The sequence below is a fragment of the Phocoena phocoena genome, chromosome 19 (assembly GCF_963924675.1).
Source record: "Phocoena phocoena chromosome 19, mPhoPho1.1, whole genome shotgun sequence".
Classification (NCBI taxonomy): domain Eukaryota; kingdom Metazoa; phylum Chordata; class Mammalia; order Artiodactyla; family Phocoenidae; genus Phocoena; species Phocoena phocoena.
The window spans coordinates 41,925,880-41,943,266 of NC_089237.1; the positions used below are offsets into that span (position 1 = coordinate 41,925,880).

A 17,387-nucleotide genomic window follows, 5' to 3' on the forward strand; every position below is an offset into this window, starting at 1 on the left:
GTACTTACCTGTACCTACAAAATTTCAATACTAACTATTCCAATTCATGGTGGGCAGTACCCAGCTCCACTTCACCCCACCCCATTTCCCAAACCGTGGAAGCTCGCATTGGGCCTTTTCCAGCCTGCGTCCTCTCTTGCCTTTGTCCAGCCAGCCCTCCCCTACTACCTTCAAAAAGAGCTCTTGGCAGAACTACTCCAACCTCCTCACACTTGTCAGAGGCAAAGTCATGTGTGCAGTGGAGCATGAATGGGATGGCACTGCCAGCACAGTGGCTTTTGTGACCGAAGAACCCTGGAACCCTGTCCACCTGTGTTGTGCCCGCTCTGCCTGTTTTGAGGCACCACACCACGCCTCTGCTCACTCAACACACCAACAACCCCCCTCCCCCTCCAAGCTCCCAGTACTTCTCCAACTGCAAAGCGAAGAAGGAATAGCTACAATCTGCCACAAATGGCAGATCAAGGACCCAGGAGGCAGACCCGGATGAATGATGCACAGCTGTTTTCTTCCCAGTCTTCACCAGAGAACTGCAGGGAAGCTCTCCGAATCCCACCCCCATCAATCAGCCTCTTTATCCTATAGTCTATCTCTAGCTGCCGGAAAGGCCAGCCTGCGTGTTACATGCACGGCTGGGATGTCCATGGAGAGTTCCCATCCTCTGCATGCCCCTTTCCCACACCACTCTGAGAAAGGGAGGCCAAGGCCCCAGCCAGCCAGCTCTCAGAAAGGGTTCCAAATAAAGCCTGTCTGAGCCCTGGCTCCTGAGGAAGTCGTGCTTTGTTCTCTCGGGCATCACAGAGCAGCATCTAGTGGCCTTTCTGGGCAGCACAGGTTACATAACTAGCATGCAGCGGGGCTCCACAGCCAAGGGACGCAGCCGCCGCTCCCAATGCCATCAGGATCTCATTAACACACAAGGAAGCCCAGGCACCGTGAAGCCTGGTGCCAGGAAGGGCCCGTAAGTGAGGGAGCCAGGCCCACGCTAGCCCGTGGGCCACCCCACCCTCTCAGCTGCACCTAGATGCAGCTTATCGAGGCCTGGGAGGGGAAGCAGTCCCTCAAGGTCTGGAGCAGCGCTGTCCAAAACAACCATGAGCCACAAAGGCAAGCCCCGTAGATAATTAAGTATTTTCTAGCAACCACATAAAAAAAGTTAAAGAAACAGGTATATCTTAATAGTACATTTAACCCAATAAATGCTCAAAATATTTCAATATATATATAAAAAAGAAGTTGAGCAATTTTTCTTTTTTCACATTCTTCAAAGTCTGGTTTACATTTGCAGGGCATCACAGTTTGAACTAGCCACAATTTCAAGGACTCAACAGCCATATGGGGCTCATGGCCACACACTGGACAGCACGGGTCTGCAGAAGTCAGCAGACCTGCCCAGGGAGATGACGAGAAGGCTGCTGCCCCACTGAGCTCCTGGGACTGCCCTCCCCCCACTGCTCGGGCTCTTGATCCCTTTGGAATATTTTTAAAGTCCTTTATTGAATCACAACTCTTCCTTAAGTAAAACTATACACAGAGACACAATACTGAAAGAGAGTAGAGAGTGGCTCAGACTGGAGTTGGTGGCTAGAGCCCGCCCTCCCTCCCAGCAGCCCCAGAGCCCCACAAGACATGTCACTCCCAGGGTCTGAGGAGTAGTATAAAATCAATCCTTTTGAACAAGATTCCAAAAAACTAAAACTAAGCCACAACTGAATGCCAGGGCTCTCCAGGCACCTGTACTTCCATGACTTCATGTAACACTCCCACCACAATTACCTACCGAGAAAGCGCCATCCTTGTCGTGTAAGTGAGGAAACAGGCTCAGGGGATATTACAGCCCAAACCCCATGTCCTCACTGAACCACGATGCCTTGGAAAAACAAAGATAACTGAGCCCCATTTCCCATTTTAGCCCTCACAGACCAACTTTCTCACCCAAAGCCCTCCACTTGACCCCGGATCAAAAGGTCTCCCGTGAAGCAAATGAGACAGTAGAGCTTTGTCCAGTCTAGAGGGCTACACAGAGCTGTCTGGACTTGGTCAGAAGCCCTCCAGCACTCAAGAAAGGACACTTTTTGAAAAAAAAATTGTTTTTATTGGAACTCATCTGAACATCAGATATACCTGGTGTTGGTTAGCAAGAACCGTTTGTACATTTGATATTGATGGTGCCAAAACCAAAACAGTGACTGGACATGATGGGGAAAGATGTTGAGAACAAAAACCTGATTTTGGAGAGGAAAATAAAAGCCAGTCAGATTCAGTGAGGATGCAAAACCTGGTACAACAAAATCCTTTTACAAAATATAAATTTATTACGAAAACCTGGAAGGATAATCTGACAAAGGGAAAGAAAGATAAAAGGAGGCCAGCAGGAAGGAGGCAGGAGGAGGGGGAGAGGAAAAAAGAAGACAAAGAAGAATGAGAGGAAGAAGAAAATATAGCTGAGCACAACAGAGGTGCAGAAGCTCACCTGCCCAGATGGCATTAAAAGCCTTGCTATGTAATCTCATCATAAAACAAAGCATGCTGGAGTACACTGCTCTACCTCCCATCCGTTCCACTTCTAAGAGGTAAATAAAGAAAGCTCCCTGGGAGGGGGACATGAGGTTGCTCAAAAACCCAACAACAAAAATTGGGAGGAAAAAAAAAAAACAACAACACACCCCACAGTCTCATTTCCGATGTTCACTGTTTAAAAAAGGAATAAATCCATCTGACAGCAGGAGAGAAGCAGGGGGATGGGGGAGAGAAGCTGAAGTATTTCAGACAGCCTGGCTCCCCTGGAGGGGGGGAAGGAGGAAGGAAGAGAGACATGGGATGGTCTCCTGGTTGAGAAAAGGGGAAAGAGAGGGAGAGAGAAAAGAGCAGAGGAGAGGGGCAATTAAAACACTGACATCTAATCTAGTTTACTGTGTTAAAAAGAGCCACATGCACAGCAGGCCCCCTGAGGGCCCACACTGCTCCCCGTGTGGCCATGGTGACACTAGCTCCTGGCCATGTCCCCATTCCTTCCCAGGTTGGAGCGGAGCCGTGCAGGTGCTGCTGCGGCGGTGGCGGCGGCGGGACCTTCGGCCAGTCTGCTGGAGCCATTGTTGGGGGGAGGGCGGGGGGATGGGCCACATGGCAGGGGAAAGGACACCAAAACGCCTCATTTCAAATAAAAAGAAAAATAGCAGTCTATACACAGTTGTTTGTTTTGGTTCAGTACAAACAGAATAAAAAGTCGTTGCTTTGATAGTCAGGCGAACACCCAATTCTGAAGAGGAGGCGAGGTGACACCCAGCGGGTGGGTTAGGAGCCCCAGTGGCTGGCGGAGCGCCTGGCTTGGCGGCCCTCTCCCAGGAGGCAGAGAGCACAGCTTTAGGTAGTGTAAGCCTTTTTCCTTTTATTTAGAATAACCTTTTTTTTTCTTTTTTTTCTTTTTTTAAGCAATTTCCCCACTCCCAAGTTGGGCCAGTAAAGATTACATGAAAACTGGCACACCTATCGGCTGGAATACAGATGCACCAAATGAGGATTTAAAAACTTTCTGAGCGAAAAGTAGAACAGAAAGAAAAAATCTCCTAGCATTTTCCCCAAAGGTTTCACTCTCCCGCCACACACACTCTCCAAAGGACCGCTACAGATCCAACTCTGCAAGAGAAGACAGAGCAGTGTCAATCGGGGAAGCCGCAAGGCCACCAGGAGGCTTTCAGTCTCGACAGGCAGAAGACAGCGCTGCCCGGGCCCGGGTCCCGGAGTCAGCACTCACCTATGTCAGTTTCTTGGCTTTGTTGTAGAGGGAATCCACTACTTTACTCATGTTCTGAATTGTTTCCAGAGCAGCTTCGTAAGTTTTATCTACTGGGGGTTCATCAAAAATAATCAAGACACCCTCCCCCTGGTCCAAGATCCCTGCAGAAAACACAAGCAAACCCAGGTAAAAGAAAGGATTAGACACACGAGCATTTGAGAAGCAGCCCACTCCCTAGCTGCCTCACTTTCTCCAGAAAGGAGTAGAAACAGAAGTCATCTTCCTGTTCCATTCGTGCATGCTTATTACACTCTCATCACAGGCATAACAGGGGCAAGGATCCCAGGGAACCACCAGGTGATACAATGGAGCATCTTCTTTCAAGATAAACAAGAGCATGACGCCTCTTCACCATTTCATCACCTCCACCAGCCCCCTCGCCTGTACGACTGTTACTCACCATGAAATTTCTTGTCAAGAATCATCTGTGATAATTTCCTTTCCACGTCGGCCTAAAATCAAAGCACATGATTAAAGGGCCCAGCCTCTACTAGTGAGAGATCACACTGACATGAAAGCCTTGTATAAAAGGATCTTATGGCAAATGGTCTGAAAATAAAACAGCAACAATGCATCTGCAGCTCTCAGCCCACGGTCCCCAGTCCCCACTGAGAAGCTTGGGAGCTTTGCAACAAGGCCCAGCGGGTGTAAATGGCAGCCCCTCCACATGCCCCTTTCCCCATCCCTACCCTCAAGACAAGCTCAGGACTCCTTACCTTGGAGAGTTTGATGAGGCTAGATATGTGTTCGATCTAAAAGGAAAGGTAAAAAGACACCAACACTGAAAGTTTTACTTCTGCCTCTAATATCGGGATGAGGGTGGTGCTGTATCTTGAAATCCTGCCGAATGTCTCTACAGGGACAGATTCTCTTTGGCTGTGCTTAGGTCTCTTGTGCTTGGTCCATCTGCCTACCCTGCATCACTACAGACAACAAATACACTCCTGTCCCACACACCCAGAACAGAAAGCATTGACCACATGCACAGTGACTACAAAAGCTAGGAGGAGACTGCACTGAAAACAAGCAGGGGCAACTGCACCAGCCTCTACCCCACAGCATCCCCCTCCTTGACTCTCATTCCCTGTCAAGAAAATCCCAAGCTCTTGGGGGTCTCTTGCCCAGCAGGCACACCCTTGGAGGTGAGTTCCTATTCTGAATGGTTGTGGGAAGGGAGGTGGCTACAGTGAGGACGCCTAGCCAGAAACCCCCTGCCACCAGAGAAGAGCTAGAGTCCCCAAGAGGGTTCTTACCTGTACTCGGGAAAAAGGCTCAATGACTCGGATCAGATTCTGTTCCAGCAAGTTATCATACAACTTGGCCAAGTGTGTGCTGATGATTGGGTCATCCCGGAGCTCTGCCCGGTAATCTGTTAGAGCCTGCCAAAAGAGCCGAGATTGGCACAGAAAAGGACTTGAAAGTCACGCTACTCGCAGCTTCCTAAGTAGTGAGCTGGCCCTGGTAACTACATGGTTGACTGTAGTTCTGGAGGATTTGGGAAGATGAAAGAACAGCCATGACTGAAGGCAGAAGAAAATGAAAAGAAGTAAAAGGTGGAGCCTAACCCTAGGCACCATCTTCCTGTCCAAAAGCCTCACACTGACAGCTCAAACCATGTAAGCCCTGAGAGCAGCTCAGCTTGCAAGCTAAATTCACTGCAAAAGCAGTTCTCAATATGTATTCCACAGAACAAATAAGGCCTCCCTGGGTGCAGGAGGAGGGGGAATTCTGAGGTTAAATAATAGGAAATGCTGAATTCCACAGCTAGCTCTTGGGGTTTTATAAGGAATATCAGCACAGAAAACAAAGTACCTTTCTAATTTTGTTTAGCCCTAGTGTTTCCCAAATATCTGATCACAGACCCTTTTTTTAATCCCTACTAGAAGTGTTCCATCCAAATTTGGGGATAAAATGATCTAGACTCTTTGTTTATTTGTGTATGTGATTTATTTACCTTAAGTAATGTTCTCACAATATCCCAGCCTCATGTCAGCTGTGCTATAAGGTGTTAAGGGAAGCAAGCAAATCATGCCAAGTAAGGAAATGAAATTGGCAAGAAACCTCAAGGAAGATGATGAACCCTGGGGACAGTCAGAGAGCCACATGGTCTAGTTTCTGTCCATACTGTTTTTCTTCCTGGATCTAGGTTTGTTTTTATTAAGTTGGTCATTATACTCAGACTAAGAGAGAGGCTCAGAAAAGTATAAGTCTCACCTGATTGCTTAGACAAGTTCTTCTCCCTTTCCAAACCTTCACAAACATTGAGTGAAAGGCACAGGAGGCAAGGCCAGCCTAGAACTTCCGTCCTAAGGAAGTGTCTCTCAGCCCAGATGCACACATCAAAACTTCTCTTCTGTCCACAGAGGAGAAGCAGACCTGGCATTTCTGGAGCTGAAGTAACATCTAAGACCATGCTGCATGGTGCTTGTGTCAGACCCTGACACACATGAGCTGTGTGACCCAGGCCTCCTCTTTAAATTCCAGCTTCCCCAAGCATAAAATACAGGTAACAGGTTTGTTGTGAAAAATCAAATGAAAGGGGACTTCCCTAGTGGTGCAGTGGTTAAGAATCTGCCTGCCAACGCAGGGGACATGGGTTCAATCACTGGTCCATGAAGATCCCACATGCCATGGAGCAACTAAGCCCACGTGCCACAACTACTGAAGCCCGCACTCCCTAGAGCCTGCGCGCCGCAACTACTGAAGCCCACACGCTCTAGGGCCCGCGTGCCGCAACTACTGAGCCCATGTGCTGCAACTACTGAAGCCCACACGTGTAGAGCCCGTGCTCCGCAACAAAGAGTGGCCCCCCCACTCACTGCAACTAGAGAAAGCCTGCACACAGCAACGAAGACCCAACGCAGCCCAAAAAAAAAAAACTCAAGTGAAAGAAGGATGACAGAACTTTTTGAAACTGAAAGGTACTGCATATAAATGAGGTATGATAATTCAACAGTTTCATTGTACAGAAGTGCTTAACTACTTCCTGGTTTTGATACTGCACTATAGATAAGATGTAACCACTGGGGAAAACTGGGTGAATGGTACATGGGATCACTCTGTACTATCTTTGCAACTTCTTGTGAAACTATAATCACTTAAAGATTAAAAAAAACTTTTTAAAGTGCTTAAATGCCCCTCCCCTCCACCAGTTCCCTACCAACCCAATACCTTGCTTACCTTTTCAAAATCTGCCAGTGATCTGTTCTTGCTAGCCTGAGCCACACATTTTAATGCTTCTGTCTAAGAATAAAGAGAGAAACAGTGAAAGTGATCTGTACACTCACATCCCAACAAGTCTCATAAGGAACATGCTATGTCCACACAACTTCTGGCTGCAAGGAAGAACCTGCCCCACCACTGCTCTTCTTCAGAGGCCTAGGAAGAAAAGCTAGAGGAATACCACTGTGTGCCAACCAGTTTCCCTTTGAAAGCTGAAGTGACTTAAAGGTACTAGGAAATAGGAAGTTTTCCAAAAAAGAGACTTTGATAAAGCATTCTCCAAAGATGACAAGCTAAAAGGGAAACTGGCCAGAGAAGTGCGATTTCCTCACCCCTCCTCCAAGACTCCCTATCCCTATACCCCACAGAACCCTTCCTGCCCTCAGACTTGATCATACCTTGTGCTTTATAAAATCTCATTCTGCTGGGTTTGGTGCAGGGCACAGACCAAGATTTACTTTCATTAAGCTTGAAGCATCAAAATTCTACGTATCATACTGAATGTTAAAACCCCAGAGTGATGAAGGTATAACCAAGGGTTAAGGGGCAACTTCTAACTTTATAAAACGTTATAAAAGGTACCCGACCAAGCTCTTAAGTCTCTACTCAGCACGAAATCTACAACATTCATCTTCCTGAGTGCCTGACTCCTGCTTGAAAGCTGTCATCAAGGAACAAAGGACCAGAGGGAACTCCTCTTGTACCAGCCTATGTACTTAAACAAGGAAGGTAGTGTCTTATACTGCAGACTTTAAAAATGATGCAAAGCTAATCGTTAGTGTAGTTTGTCTCCAGCATTTGTCCTACAGACAGAAAAATGTCATAATGAGAATAGCATGAAACTTAAAGCCAGATAACCCAAGTTCAAAGTCTCACTTCACCATTACTAGTTACCTGGCCTTGTTCTGGACACTTGACCTCTCTTAGCCCACCTCCTCAACTCTAATTCTAGATATGATAGTGAGTCTTTCACTACAGAAATAACCAATATTCTTTTGGTCAAAACTAGGAGCTGGTCTGAAACTTCTTCTGATGAAAAGCCAATTAGGGCCACGTGTATAGAAGGAAGAAATCATCTGTTGTGGACATTCTGCCAAAGATACAGTGAGAGAGCCAACGTGTCTGCTGTTTAGAGACAACTGCACTTGAAACCTAGAAAGACTACTTTTACTTTACCAGTGATAATCAAGTGAAGTACAAAGTGACGATGCAGACATCTGAGACGTCATCTTTACACAGGTCACACTCGTACCTACTCAGGCATAAAAGCCATCACAAATAGGGCTACTGACCATCAGAGGCCTCTTCTTGACCACACCCAAACTCAGGACAAGAGTGGGAAGGTACTGATAAGAGAAGCACTTGAGTCATCAAAACCTAGTTTCTGCAGCAAGCAATCTGACCTCTCTAAAGCACACGCGCATCAGACCCTACCCGGCTCCACACTCTTGGAGAATCCAAGATTTCTTATTCCGCACATGAAATTTTCAAGCCAAGATCATGGTAGATATACTTTCCGGTCGAAGCTAAATGCAACCTAACTCACTGTAAATGCTCCAGTTCAATTCTGAGTTCTGTTAAGTCCCTCAAACCACCCAACACCCAATTCTTTTCAGGCCAAGAATTAATAGTACAGGAAATATACTGGACGTGCTTAATGAAAAGAGGGGGGAAGAAAGAATGAAGAGCGGAATGGAGACCTGAAGAGCACGGTCTCACTGAACACCATGTCTAATAACACGCTGCCTCAGGGTGAGCAGAGATCAGAACTGCAGTCAAGGTATCCCCTACCTGCCTCCCCGCATACCGAAGTGCAAGCTTCCCGCTCACCAAGGCCTGGACATCTTCTGGGCTAAAAAAAAAAAATACATACTCGGTCAACTGCTCCAGGATGTTATGCTTCTAAGCATATGTTCAGGCAAATATCTTTTCCTCTGAAAAGACTCTGCCCACAGAGGTAATAAGCCCCCACCCCTAAACCCATAGGCCTCTCACACCATAGACACTAGGCTTTCTCCACTCTGGGCTCAGTGCTGAAAAGCAAGAAAACTCAACATTAAAAAGAAAGCCACACTGGGAATTCCCTGGCGGTCCAGTGGTTAGGACTTGGCGCTTTCACTGCCGTGGCCCCGGCTTCAATCCCTGGTCTGGTCAGGGGACTAATATCCCGCAAGCTGCACGACATAGCCAAAAAAAAAAAAGAAAAAAGAAAAAAGAAAGAAAGAAAAAGAAAGCCACACTGAACCTACCAGAAGTAATAGACCCAACAGGCAAAATGATACATATAAACCAAATCCCAGTATAACAGATCTTTCAAAACACAAGCCCTGTTTAATCCCAAGATCCAAAAAGAATCCCAGTCAGTATCTCATTTATTCCCAAAAAAGAATGTGGAATAATTCTGTAAATCTTTAGAAAAAGATCTAGCTGTCATACTTGCCGTCGTCGCCTTTTTCAAACCTCCCCCTAACCTCTCCTTTAACCACCCCCATTCTGGGTGGCCCATTGGTGGTGCTGGTCTGTAAGCCATTTCCTGGCCCTCTGTCCTGTGCTCAACAACTCTTCTGGACAGAATTGTAGGATGAGGAGAACACTCAGAGGGGCTGGGAAAGAGATTTCTGAAATCTGTCTCCCCAGTTCTGAAAGACTAGCAAGGAAAAGTGCTCTGGATTACCTTCGATCCTCCCATTCCACCTCAATCAGCCCCACGAGGTGGCAGCCGCTGCTTCTGTAACTGGCCAAAGTCCCTGCCCAAGCCATCTCTACCATGGCAGAAAATCTTAGATGAAGGACCTGAGTTCTCATATCCCAAAGTTAATGTGCACCTACGTGTTGAGCATGATTTTGCACAGCAACATGTACTTCAGAGATGTGATGGCCTTGGGGCTATCGATGGAGTCATAACCCTCAAATGCCTCATAGAAATATGAGTATGCAGTTTTCCAATCCTTCTCCTCTGCTGCATGGATAATACCTGGGCATTGAAAAGAAAAGAGTAAGAATCATATGAAATAATAGAACCATAAAATGTCACAGCTGGGAAGGGCCTCAAAAATCCATCCCAACCTCATCTACTTACTGATGAGGTCAGGAGAGAATAAAGGACCTGCCCAAAGTCACTGCCATCTAGTGGCAAAGCTGGGATTAGAACCCAGGTCTTTGGTCTCCCAGTTCAAGTCACCTTTCCAATATTAATTCCAAAGGAGTTAGAGACCCAACAAAAGGGGATCCTAAAAACCGCATATGGTAACATCTTTTCGCACCACCACATCAGTCCTGCTATCCACTGGAACCGCTAGAAAAGGCCACGTTTACCCTCCATGACATTACCTTCACGGGTCAGAAAACTGACACAAACATCCCTCCCTGGTCTGCCCAAATTACTAGTTTTAATAACATCAACCATTTAAGATAGCTTTTCTAAACTTGACACTTTTATAAGTAAGCAGCTTTCATGAGAGAGAAAAAGAAAATCCAACCTCTTACAGTCTCATTTCAGATACTGGTCATTTATAGATAGATGCGATCAGTAAATGGATTTCATGTAATGCCAAATCCATGAACTTAATTGTACACAGTTAAGCAGTATTACGCTACACTTCATCTAACCAGTTCTCTACTGTTTAGAAGTTGGGTTGCTCCCAATGAACCTAACTTTGACTGAACCTGCTATTACTTCCAACCTATGCTATGACGTGGGATGACGTGAAAATCAGTTCTTCCTAGCTTGGAAGGCAACTAAGCCCTAAGATTCTGTGTATCAGTTCTAACCCTGCCTCAGCCACATCCATTTGTTTACCACAGGGCTTCCCAACTTTTCCACATCAAGGTACACGAATAAAGTATTCAGCACACTGGAGTAAAAGGATGAAACTGCTTACACATGACCCCAGGGGATCACTGTTTCAGACCACCCATCACATACCTGTATGCCTGGCATGCCAGTTGGGAACTTATGAATTAATAACCACTACTGAGTGATATGTGCCAAACCTACCCAAAAACCCTCCTGTTTAGAGGCTGAAGGATTCAGGTCCTTCTACTACTGTTCTTAACTACAGAGGCCTGGAGAAAACCCACCCTCCTCTGTAGCCAAGGAGACCTCCCTCAAAAATACCCAACAGACTACTAGCACTGCCAAATTAAATGAGACAAATGCCCATTTTCCCATTCTTCCCAGTCCAGAGCTAGAATAGACCAGACAAAAAATAAGACTGATTAAATAAAGAAAAAAGTAAAGAAGAACTGGTATACTGCTTTCCAAAACACATTAGCAAACAGAGACCACATTAGGACTACAAGCATCACAGCTGGCATAGGACATTTATTATTTAAAGAAACAAAACACTAGACTGTTACTCATTCAACACAAATATTAACAAGGGCCTACCATGTGCCAAGCACTGATATAACTACTATAGAGAAAATAAATATGAATTAAGGCCCTGAAGGAGCTCACAGTCTCACAGTGGTCATCAAAACAGAAACAAGGAGATTAGTACCGTAATATGTACCAAAGAATATACCTTTCACAGGGAAGTCCAAAGTAAAGAAGGCACTGAAGAGGGTTTATAAGGCAGACATGTGAGCTTGATCTGGAAGGATGCATAGGAGTTTGCCAAGGGGAGAAGATGGAAAGGGGAATTCCAAGCACAGAAGACAAAATATATAAAGGCACAGAAGCAGAACACACGAAGTCATTTGGTGACTAGGACTGAAAACCAGAGATAACCATGAAAAGGATGTCTTCCTTCTCAATGCACTGTTAAAGTAAAATAGCCTGAGGATAATGGGAAACCATTGGAGTTACATGATCAGATCTGTTTCCAAAAAATGACTTTAGGACTAGTAAGCAAGATGGATTGAGAAAAGTGACTAGGAACAGTTAGATCAGTAAAAGACTACTCCAGTGGTCCGGTGGCATTAATTAGAGCAGTGATTGTAGAAATGGAAAGGAAAGGGCAGATTTGGAGACAGACTCAACCTGATACATCAGAAGAAAGAGTGACTGAGGATAATTAGTCAAGGGAGGAGAACCAAGAAGACAATGCTGTCAAAGAAGCATGGAGTGCTCAACAGTGTCAACCCCCCCAAATCTGACAGAGGATAGAGGGGAGTTACTGTCTTGCAAGGAGTCAACAGAGACACCAAAGTAATGACATTCTTTCAACTTTTCCAAGAAGCTTGACAGAAAAGGAGAAGACAGCAATTTAGAAAGGACAAAAGGCTGTGCTTTTTCAGCTGGGGCCATTCAAAGACTGACAGGAAGGCCGGGGGGCCGGGCGTGGCGGCAGCAGTGGGCGTTTCAGCAGTGCGCTCAGCCAGGCCCCCTTCTGCTCCTCTGCCCCTCTTGTTCACGTCCCCCCAGCAAGGAGGTCGGCACCAACGGCGGTGCCTCGGAGGCCGGCGAGGAGAGGGAGGCCGTGGGCAAGACGAGGTGCCTGGGCTTGTTGGCCACCGCCTGGCTCACCTTCTACAATATCACCATGAACGCGAGGTGGCTGGTACTGCCTATTGCCACGGTACGTTTTTATATGGAAAAAGGAACACACAAAGGTTTATATAAAGTATTCAGAAGACACTTAAATTTTTCCAGACATTTGTCTTGCTTGAGATAGTCCACTGTTTAATTGGAATTGTACCTACTTCTGTGCTTGTGGCTGGGGTCCAAGGGAGTTCAAGAATCTTTATGGTGTGGCTCGTTACTCATAGTATAAAACCAATATAATTTTTTTATCATCTTATATCCTGTCGGAGTTGCTGGTAAACTTCATACAATATGCGACATACGATATACACTGCCTTACCACATGTGAAGAAAACAGGAACGTTCTCAATAAGACTTCCCAATAAATACAATGTCTCTTTTGACTACTGTCATTTTCTTCTTATAACCATGGCCTCATATATACCATTGTTTCCACAACTCTACTTTCATACGTTACATCAGAGAAGACAGGTGCTTCATGGAGAGGTGACTGTCGAAAAGGATGATTAAATGATCCCTACAACAAGGTGCTTTTTCCAGAATAACCAGGATTACTGGAGTCCAAGTTTTAATAACAAGAATAAACAGCTTGATGAGAAAAAAAAAGACAGAGAGGAAGATCCAAGTGGAGACGAAAAACTAGACATAGAATTGAAAAAACTAAAGACTTAAAAAGGACAGGTAGGGGCTTCCCTGGTGGCGCACTGGTTGAGAGTCCACCTGCCAATGCAGGGGACACGGGTTCGTGCCCCGGTCCGGGAAGATCCCACATGCCGCGGAGCGGCTGGGCCCATGAGCCATGGCCACTGAGCCCGCGCGTCTGGAGGCTGTGCTCCGCAACGGGAGAGACCACAACAGTGAGAGGCCCGCGTACCGCAAAAAAAAAAAGGACAGGTAGAAGGATCATGCTTGATAATGGGTAAAAATGAACAATGATACAAATTCTGGGGAGGAAAGAGAAATAAAGCAGGTTCACATAAAAATGGCCTCTATTTGCTCTGAGAAATAAGATGCAAGTTCATCTCTTGACCGTAAAGAAATAACATAATGAAGAGTAGTGGCTTAAACAAAGTGCCGGTATTTGGTCAAAGCAAGGTACTGTGTGATAAGAGCTTACATTCATCATCTCATTTAATCCTCACTCCCATCCTGTGAGGAGGTACAATTATTTATCACCATTTTTCAGATGAGCTAAAGAAAACTTTAAGTAACTTGCCCAGTCACACAGCTAGAAATCTGCAGAACCAAAATTTCAACCTAGAAAAGTTGTTTTCTAGACTTTTTTCTAGAGCTTCTGCTTTTAACCTGAATCAACAGAACATGCCATTTGATACTTACAATACCTGAGAGGCAAGTATGGTAGCTATTATCTCCCTCTTACAGTTTTACATGGAAACAAAGATTGCGAAGAGGTAATACCAGGTAACATTAGTTAGTCCTCTGACTCCAATAATGCTCCTTCAATAATGATAAGTTATAACTAATAAAAGCTGCTGACTACAAGAAAAAGTATTCTATTGCCAATCCATGGCCTCCTAGCCCCAAAATTCACACACTCCATCAGAAAGCAACCCACTACACTCCACTGAAATGGGGTGGTGGGGTGGTGTCTTTCCTCAGCCTAGATCTGAGGCCCCTTAGAAAAGTCCAACATGCTTTACAAAGGTCTCCAAGTGACAAGAGACTTGGGTTAGTCCAATTCTGGAGAGAAGTGCTACCATTCTGAGTAAGTGACTAAGATGGAAGATAAGGGAGAGCTTTTTAAACCTAAGTGAGACCTCTCTAGGGTGTTGACTCTAACAATCAGTTTGCCTGGTCAACCACAGATTAAGCATGTTCTTAATATATTTTAGGCAGTTAACAGCAAGTGAAGAGGAGGGGGGCAGCTAGTGAGAGAGGTAACCTTGCATTGGTTTCTCTGAGGAAGCTTGAGCCAAAACAGCCAATTTTATTCTCCAGCCCCAACTCCCCAGTCCTTTCACCTGTGAGGTAAGATGAGCTTTAAGAAAACATGGGGTGTTACCTGACTGCATATCCAAGGTGGCCTGCAATTTAGGGGGGCAGTAAATGGCATTTGCTGTGGTTCGAGCAGAGGTTAAGGCAGCTCGGGCTTTTGGCAGGTTGCTCAGGGCATGGTATGTTTTGCTTTCTAATAGCTGTACTTCCACCAAAAGGGCTTTGTCATCCATCTTTTTCAACTCCCGCAGCAACTGAGAACCTGGAGAAAGAAAAAACATATACCCCCTTTGTTAGCCATAATCTTAATATTTTAAAATTGTAATATTTCCCTCTCACCCTCATAAGAACACTCAGGATAAAGAAACCTGCCTGAACTCAAAAAGAGGTTATTTATTTGCAAGACTTAAATTTTCTGCTAATGTGCTATCTTCCAAAGAGAAACACAGATCTCTTTGAAGCCTTTCTGCACACAAAGGACATTACAGCTGAGAATCATATAAGTTTACTCCTAAGATTTGAATACAGTGGGAATCCCCACCCAGAAAATGCTGAAATTACTTATCCAGTTCAGAGAGACACTTGATCTCACTCTCTTCCTGTCCAATAATCACAAGACTACATAAGAAACACCAGGCACTAGGGTTGGTGGGGGAAGGAAAGAGCTTTGGATATACTAACATTCTCCAAATAGACCTTCTTCCCCCTGCTCAACATCACTAGTTTAGTCATTAGGGAAATGTAACTCAAAACCAAAATGAGATACTACTTCACACCCACTAAGATGGCTAAAATTAAAAAGACAGACAATATTAGGAAATGTTGGTGAGGATCTGGAGAAACTGGAACTCTCCTCATACATTGCTGGTGATAATGTAAAATGGTGCAGCCACTTTGGAAAACAGTTTGGCAGCTCCTCAAAAGCTAAATAGAGTTACCATATGACCCAGCAATTCTACTTCTGGGTATATTATACCCAAAAGAAAAACATGTCCACATAAAACCTGTTCACAGCAGTATTCATAATAGCCAAAAGGTGGAAACAATCTAAATGTCCATCAACTGATGAATGAATAAAATCTTGTACAGCTATACAACAGAATATTATTCATCAGTAAAAGCACTGCTATATGCCACAACACAGATGAACCTTGAAAACATTATGCTAAGAGAAAAAGCCAATCAAAAAGACCACATACTGTATGATTCCATTTATGTGAAATGTCCAGAATAGGCAAATCTAAAGAGGCAAAAAGTAGTTAGTGATTGCCTGGGAAGGTGGGCAGGCAGAGATGATGGATGGGGAATTAATGGGAAGAGACAACTAATGGGTACAAGGTTACGTTCGGGGGGGATGAAAATGTTTGAAATCAGACAGTGGTGACAGTGGCACAACTCTGTGAATATACTAAAAATCGCTGATTGTACACTTTTAAAGGGTGAATTTTATGGTCTGTGAATTATATCTCAATAAACCTGTTATTTTTTGTAATGCTACTAGTTGTTTGAACCATATGAGATTTCCATTTTTGCAGAATAAGAATTGAATATTGGCAATTTTTTCAACTTAATAGATCACGAAAGCCGTGTTCTTCCATCTGGGGAAAACAGTCCAGATGTATCCATTAATTTAAAGAAAAAAACAGCAGGCAAAGATTTCACAGTGTTTAAAAGCCAAAAGGAAAAGCCTTTAGTAGGCCCACTTCAGGTTTCCTATGTATTTGCACCCAGTTAATTTCTTGATATTTAAAATAGATTTTAAGAATTATAAACAGATACAGTAGATGTGATAGTAAATATGAGCAATTTGACTCTTTTGTTCTCTAAAGTTGACAGTTAGTTTCTTAGAACTTCTAAATGGCATTTTTCCATGACAGATTGAGTAAATGTAAGCCACACTAAATCCTTCTTAGAAGTAGGCAGAATATAAATTATTAATATGTAACTAATAAGAGTAGCCAGGTTTGGAATACATTCATTTAGCCAGCTACAGACGCCTTACTAGCTTCCACCAGCTTACTTACCCAAATGCAATGCTTCCTGGTACCTCTTGGTATCAAAGTACAAAGACACCAGTCTTGCCTAGGAAAGAGAAAAGGCATTGACTGACGGAAAGGGGAGGAAAAAAGCCAAAGAAAGAAATCAAAGATTGACAGTCACAGAACTGTTACTGTTGAATATTCAAGTCCTGATGAAAGCATCAAATTCAGGCTAAAAAATCATCTAGCCCGTGATATTATCTCCTATTATAGCCAGTGACTGACTAAACCACGTTGCTGCTTACTTTTCCGAGCCAAGCAGCAGGTCTGTCTCAAAACTTCAACCAGAGCAATTCTCATGAGTGGGACACTGCTACCAATAATTTCAGGTGCCTGGATAATACAAAGTTGCTGAAAATACTTTTGATCACGATGGTATTACTTATATGCACAGTCCTTCAAATGCCTAGAGATCTGAAATCAGTACTAATGTAGGCACATACCTCCAAAGCTTGGCGTAAGAAAGTTCTCTTCTCTGATTTGGCCCATTCGATGCACTCTAAACACAACTCGACCTGCAACAGGGAGAGACAGTACGTGCAACATTATGTCTTCATGTTCTTCCCACAAGCCTTGCTCTGGAGAACAGCTTTCATCTCCTCCTTACATACCCATGTTTACTGTCTCAGTGGCATGTCTTGATCCCCAGTATCTCAATATGTAATGATTATAGCATAATGGAAAATCAACTTGGCTTTTTACACGCAAAGTATCTTTGTGCTTAGATTGTGTTCCCCTGGAAAATAGCTTCATCTTCAAGATTCCTCTTCTACTGTCCCAGGAGGGACCCAGGCTACATACATAGTGCTGGAATGTAGATTTCTATAATGGCTGAGAAATATTTAAAGCAGAAATTTCTCCCTGAATAGTAATAGTAATGTGTTCA

The 17,387-nt window shown here is 44.4% G+C and overlaps 1 protein-coding gene and 1 pseudogene across 1 annotated transcript in view; one reads left to right on the forward strand and one right to left on the reverse strand.

The window, feature by feature from the left end:
• Nucleotides 1-3,422: 3,422 nt before the first annotated feature.
• Nucleotides 3,423-17,387, reverse strand: part of PSMD11 (proteasome 26S subunit, non-ATPase 11) — a 28,566-nt gene continuing 14,601 nt past the window's right edge. The window contains exons 4-14 of the mRNA XM_065896584.1: nucleotides 16,945-17,016; nucleotides 16,487-16,544; nucleotides 14,530-14,724; nucleotides 9,848-9,992; nucleotides 8,810-8,870; nucleotides 6,977-7,039; nucleotides 5,050-5,175; nucleotides 4,513-4,548; nucleotides 4,197-4,248; nucleotides 3,755-3,897; nucleotides 3,423-3,636 (exon numbers count right to left, since the gene is read on the reverse strand). Coding sequence (XP_065752656.1) covers nucleotides 3,755-3,897; nucleotides 4,197-4,248; nucleotides 4,513-4,548; nucleotides 5,050-5,175; nucleotides 6,977-7,039; nucleotides 8,810-8,870; nucleotides 9,848-9,992; nucleotides 14,530-14,724; nucleotides 16,487-16,544; nucleotides 16,945-17,016 — 951 coding nt within the window. The 3' untranslated portion in view covers nucleotides 3,423-3,636. The remainder of the gene's footprint in view (nucleotides 3,637-3,754; nucleotides 3,898-4,196; nucleotides 4,249-4,512; nucleotides 4,549-5,049; nucleotides 5,176-6,976; nucleotides 7,040-8,809; nucleotides 8,871-9,847; nucleotides 9,993-14,529; nucleotides 14,725-16,486; nucleotides 16,545-16,944; nucleotides 17,017-17,387) is intronic.
• LOC136138342 (very-long-chain (3R)-3-hydroxyacyl-CoA dehydratase 1 pseudogene) lies at nucleotides 12,082-13,016 on the forward strand (annotated as a pseudogene).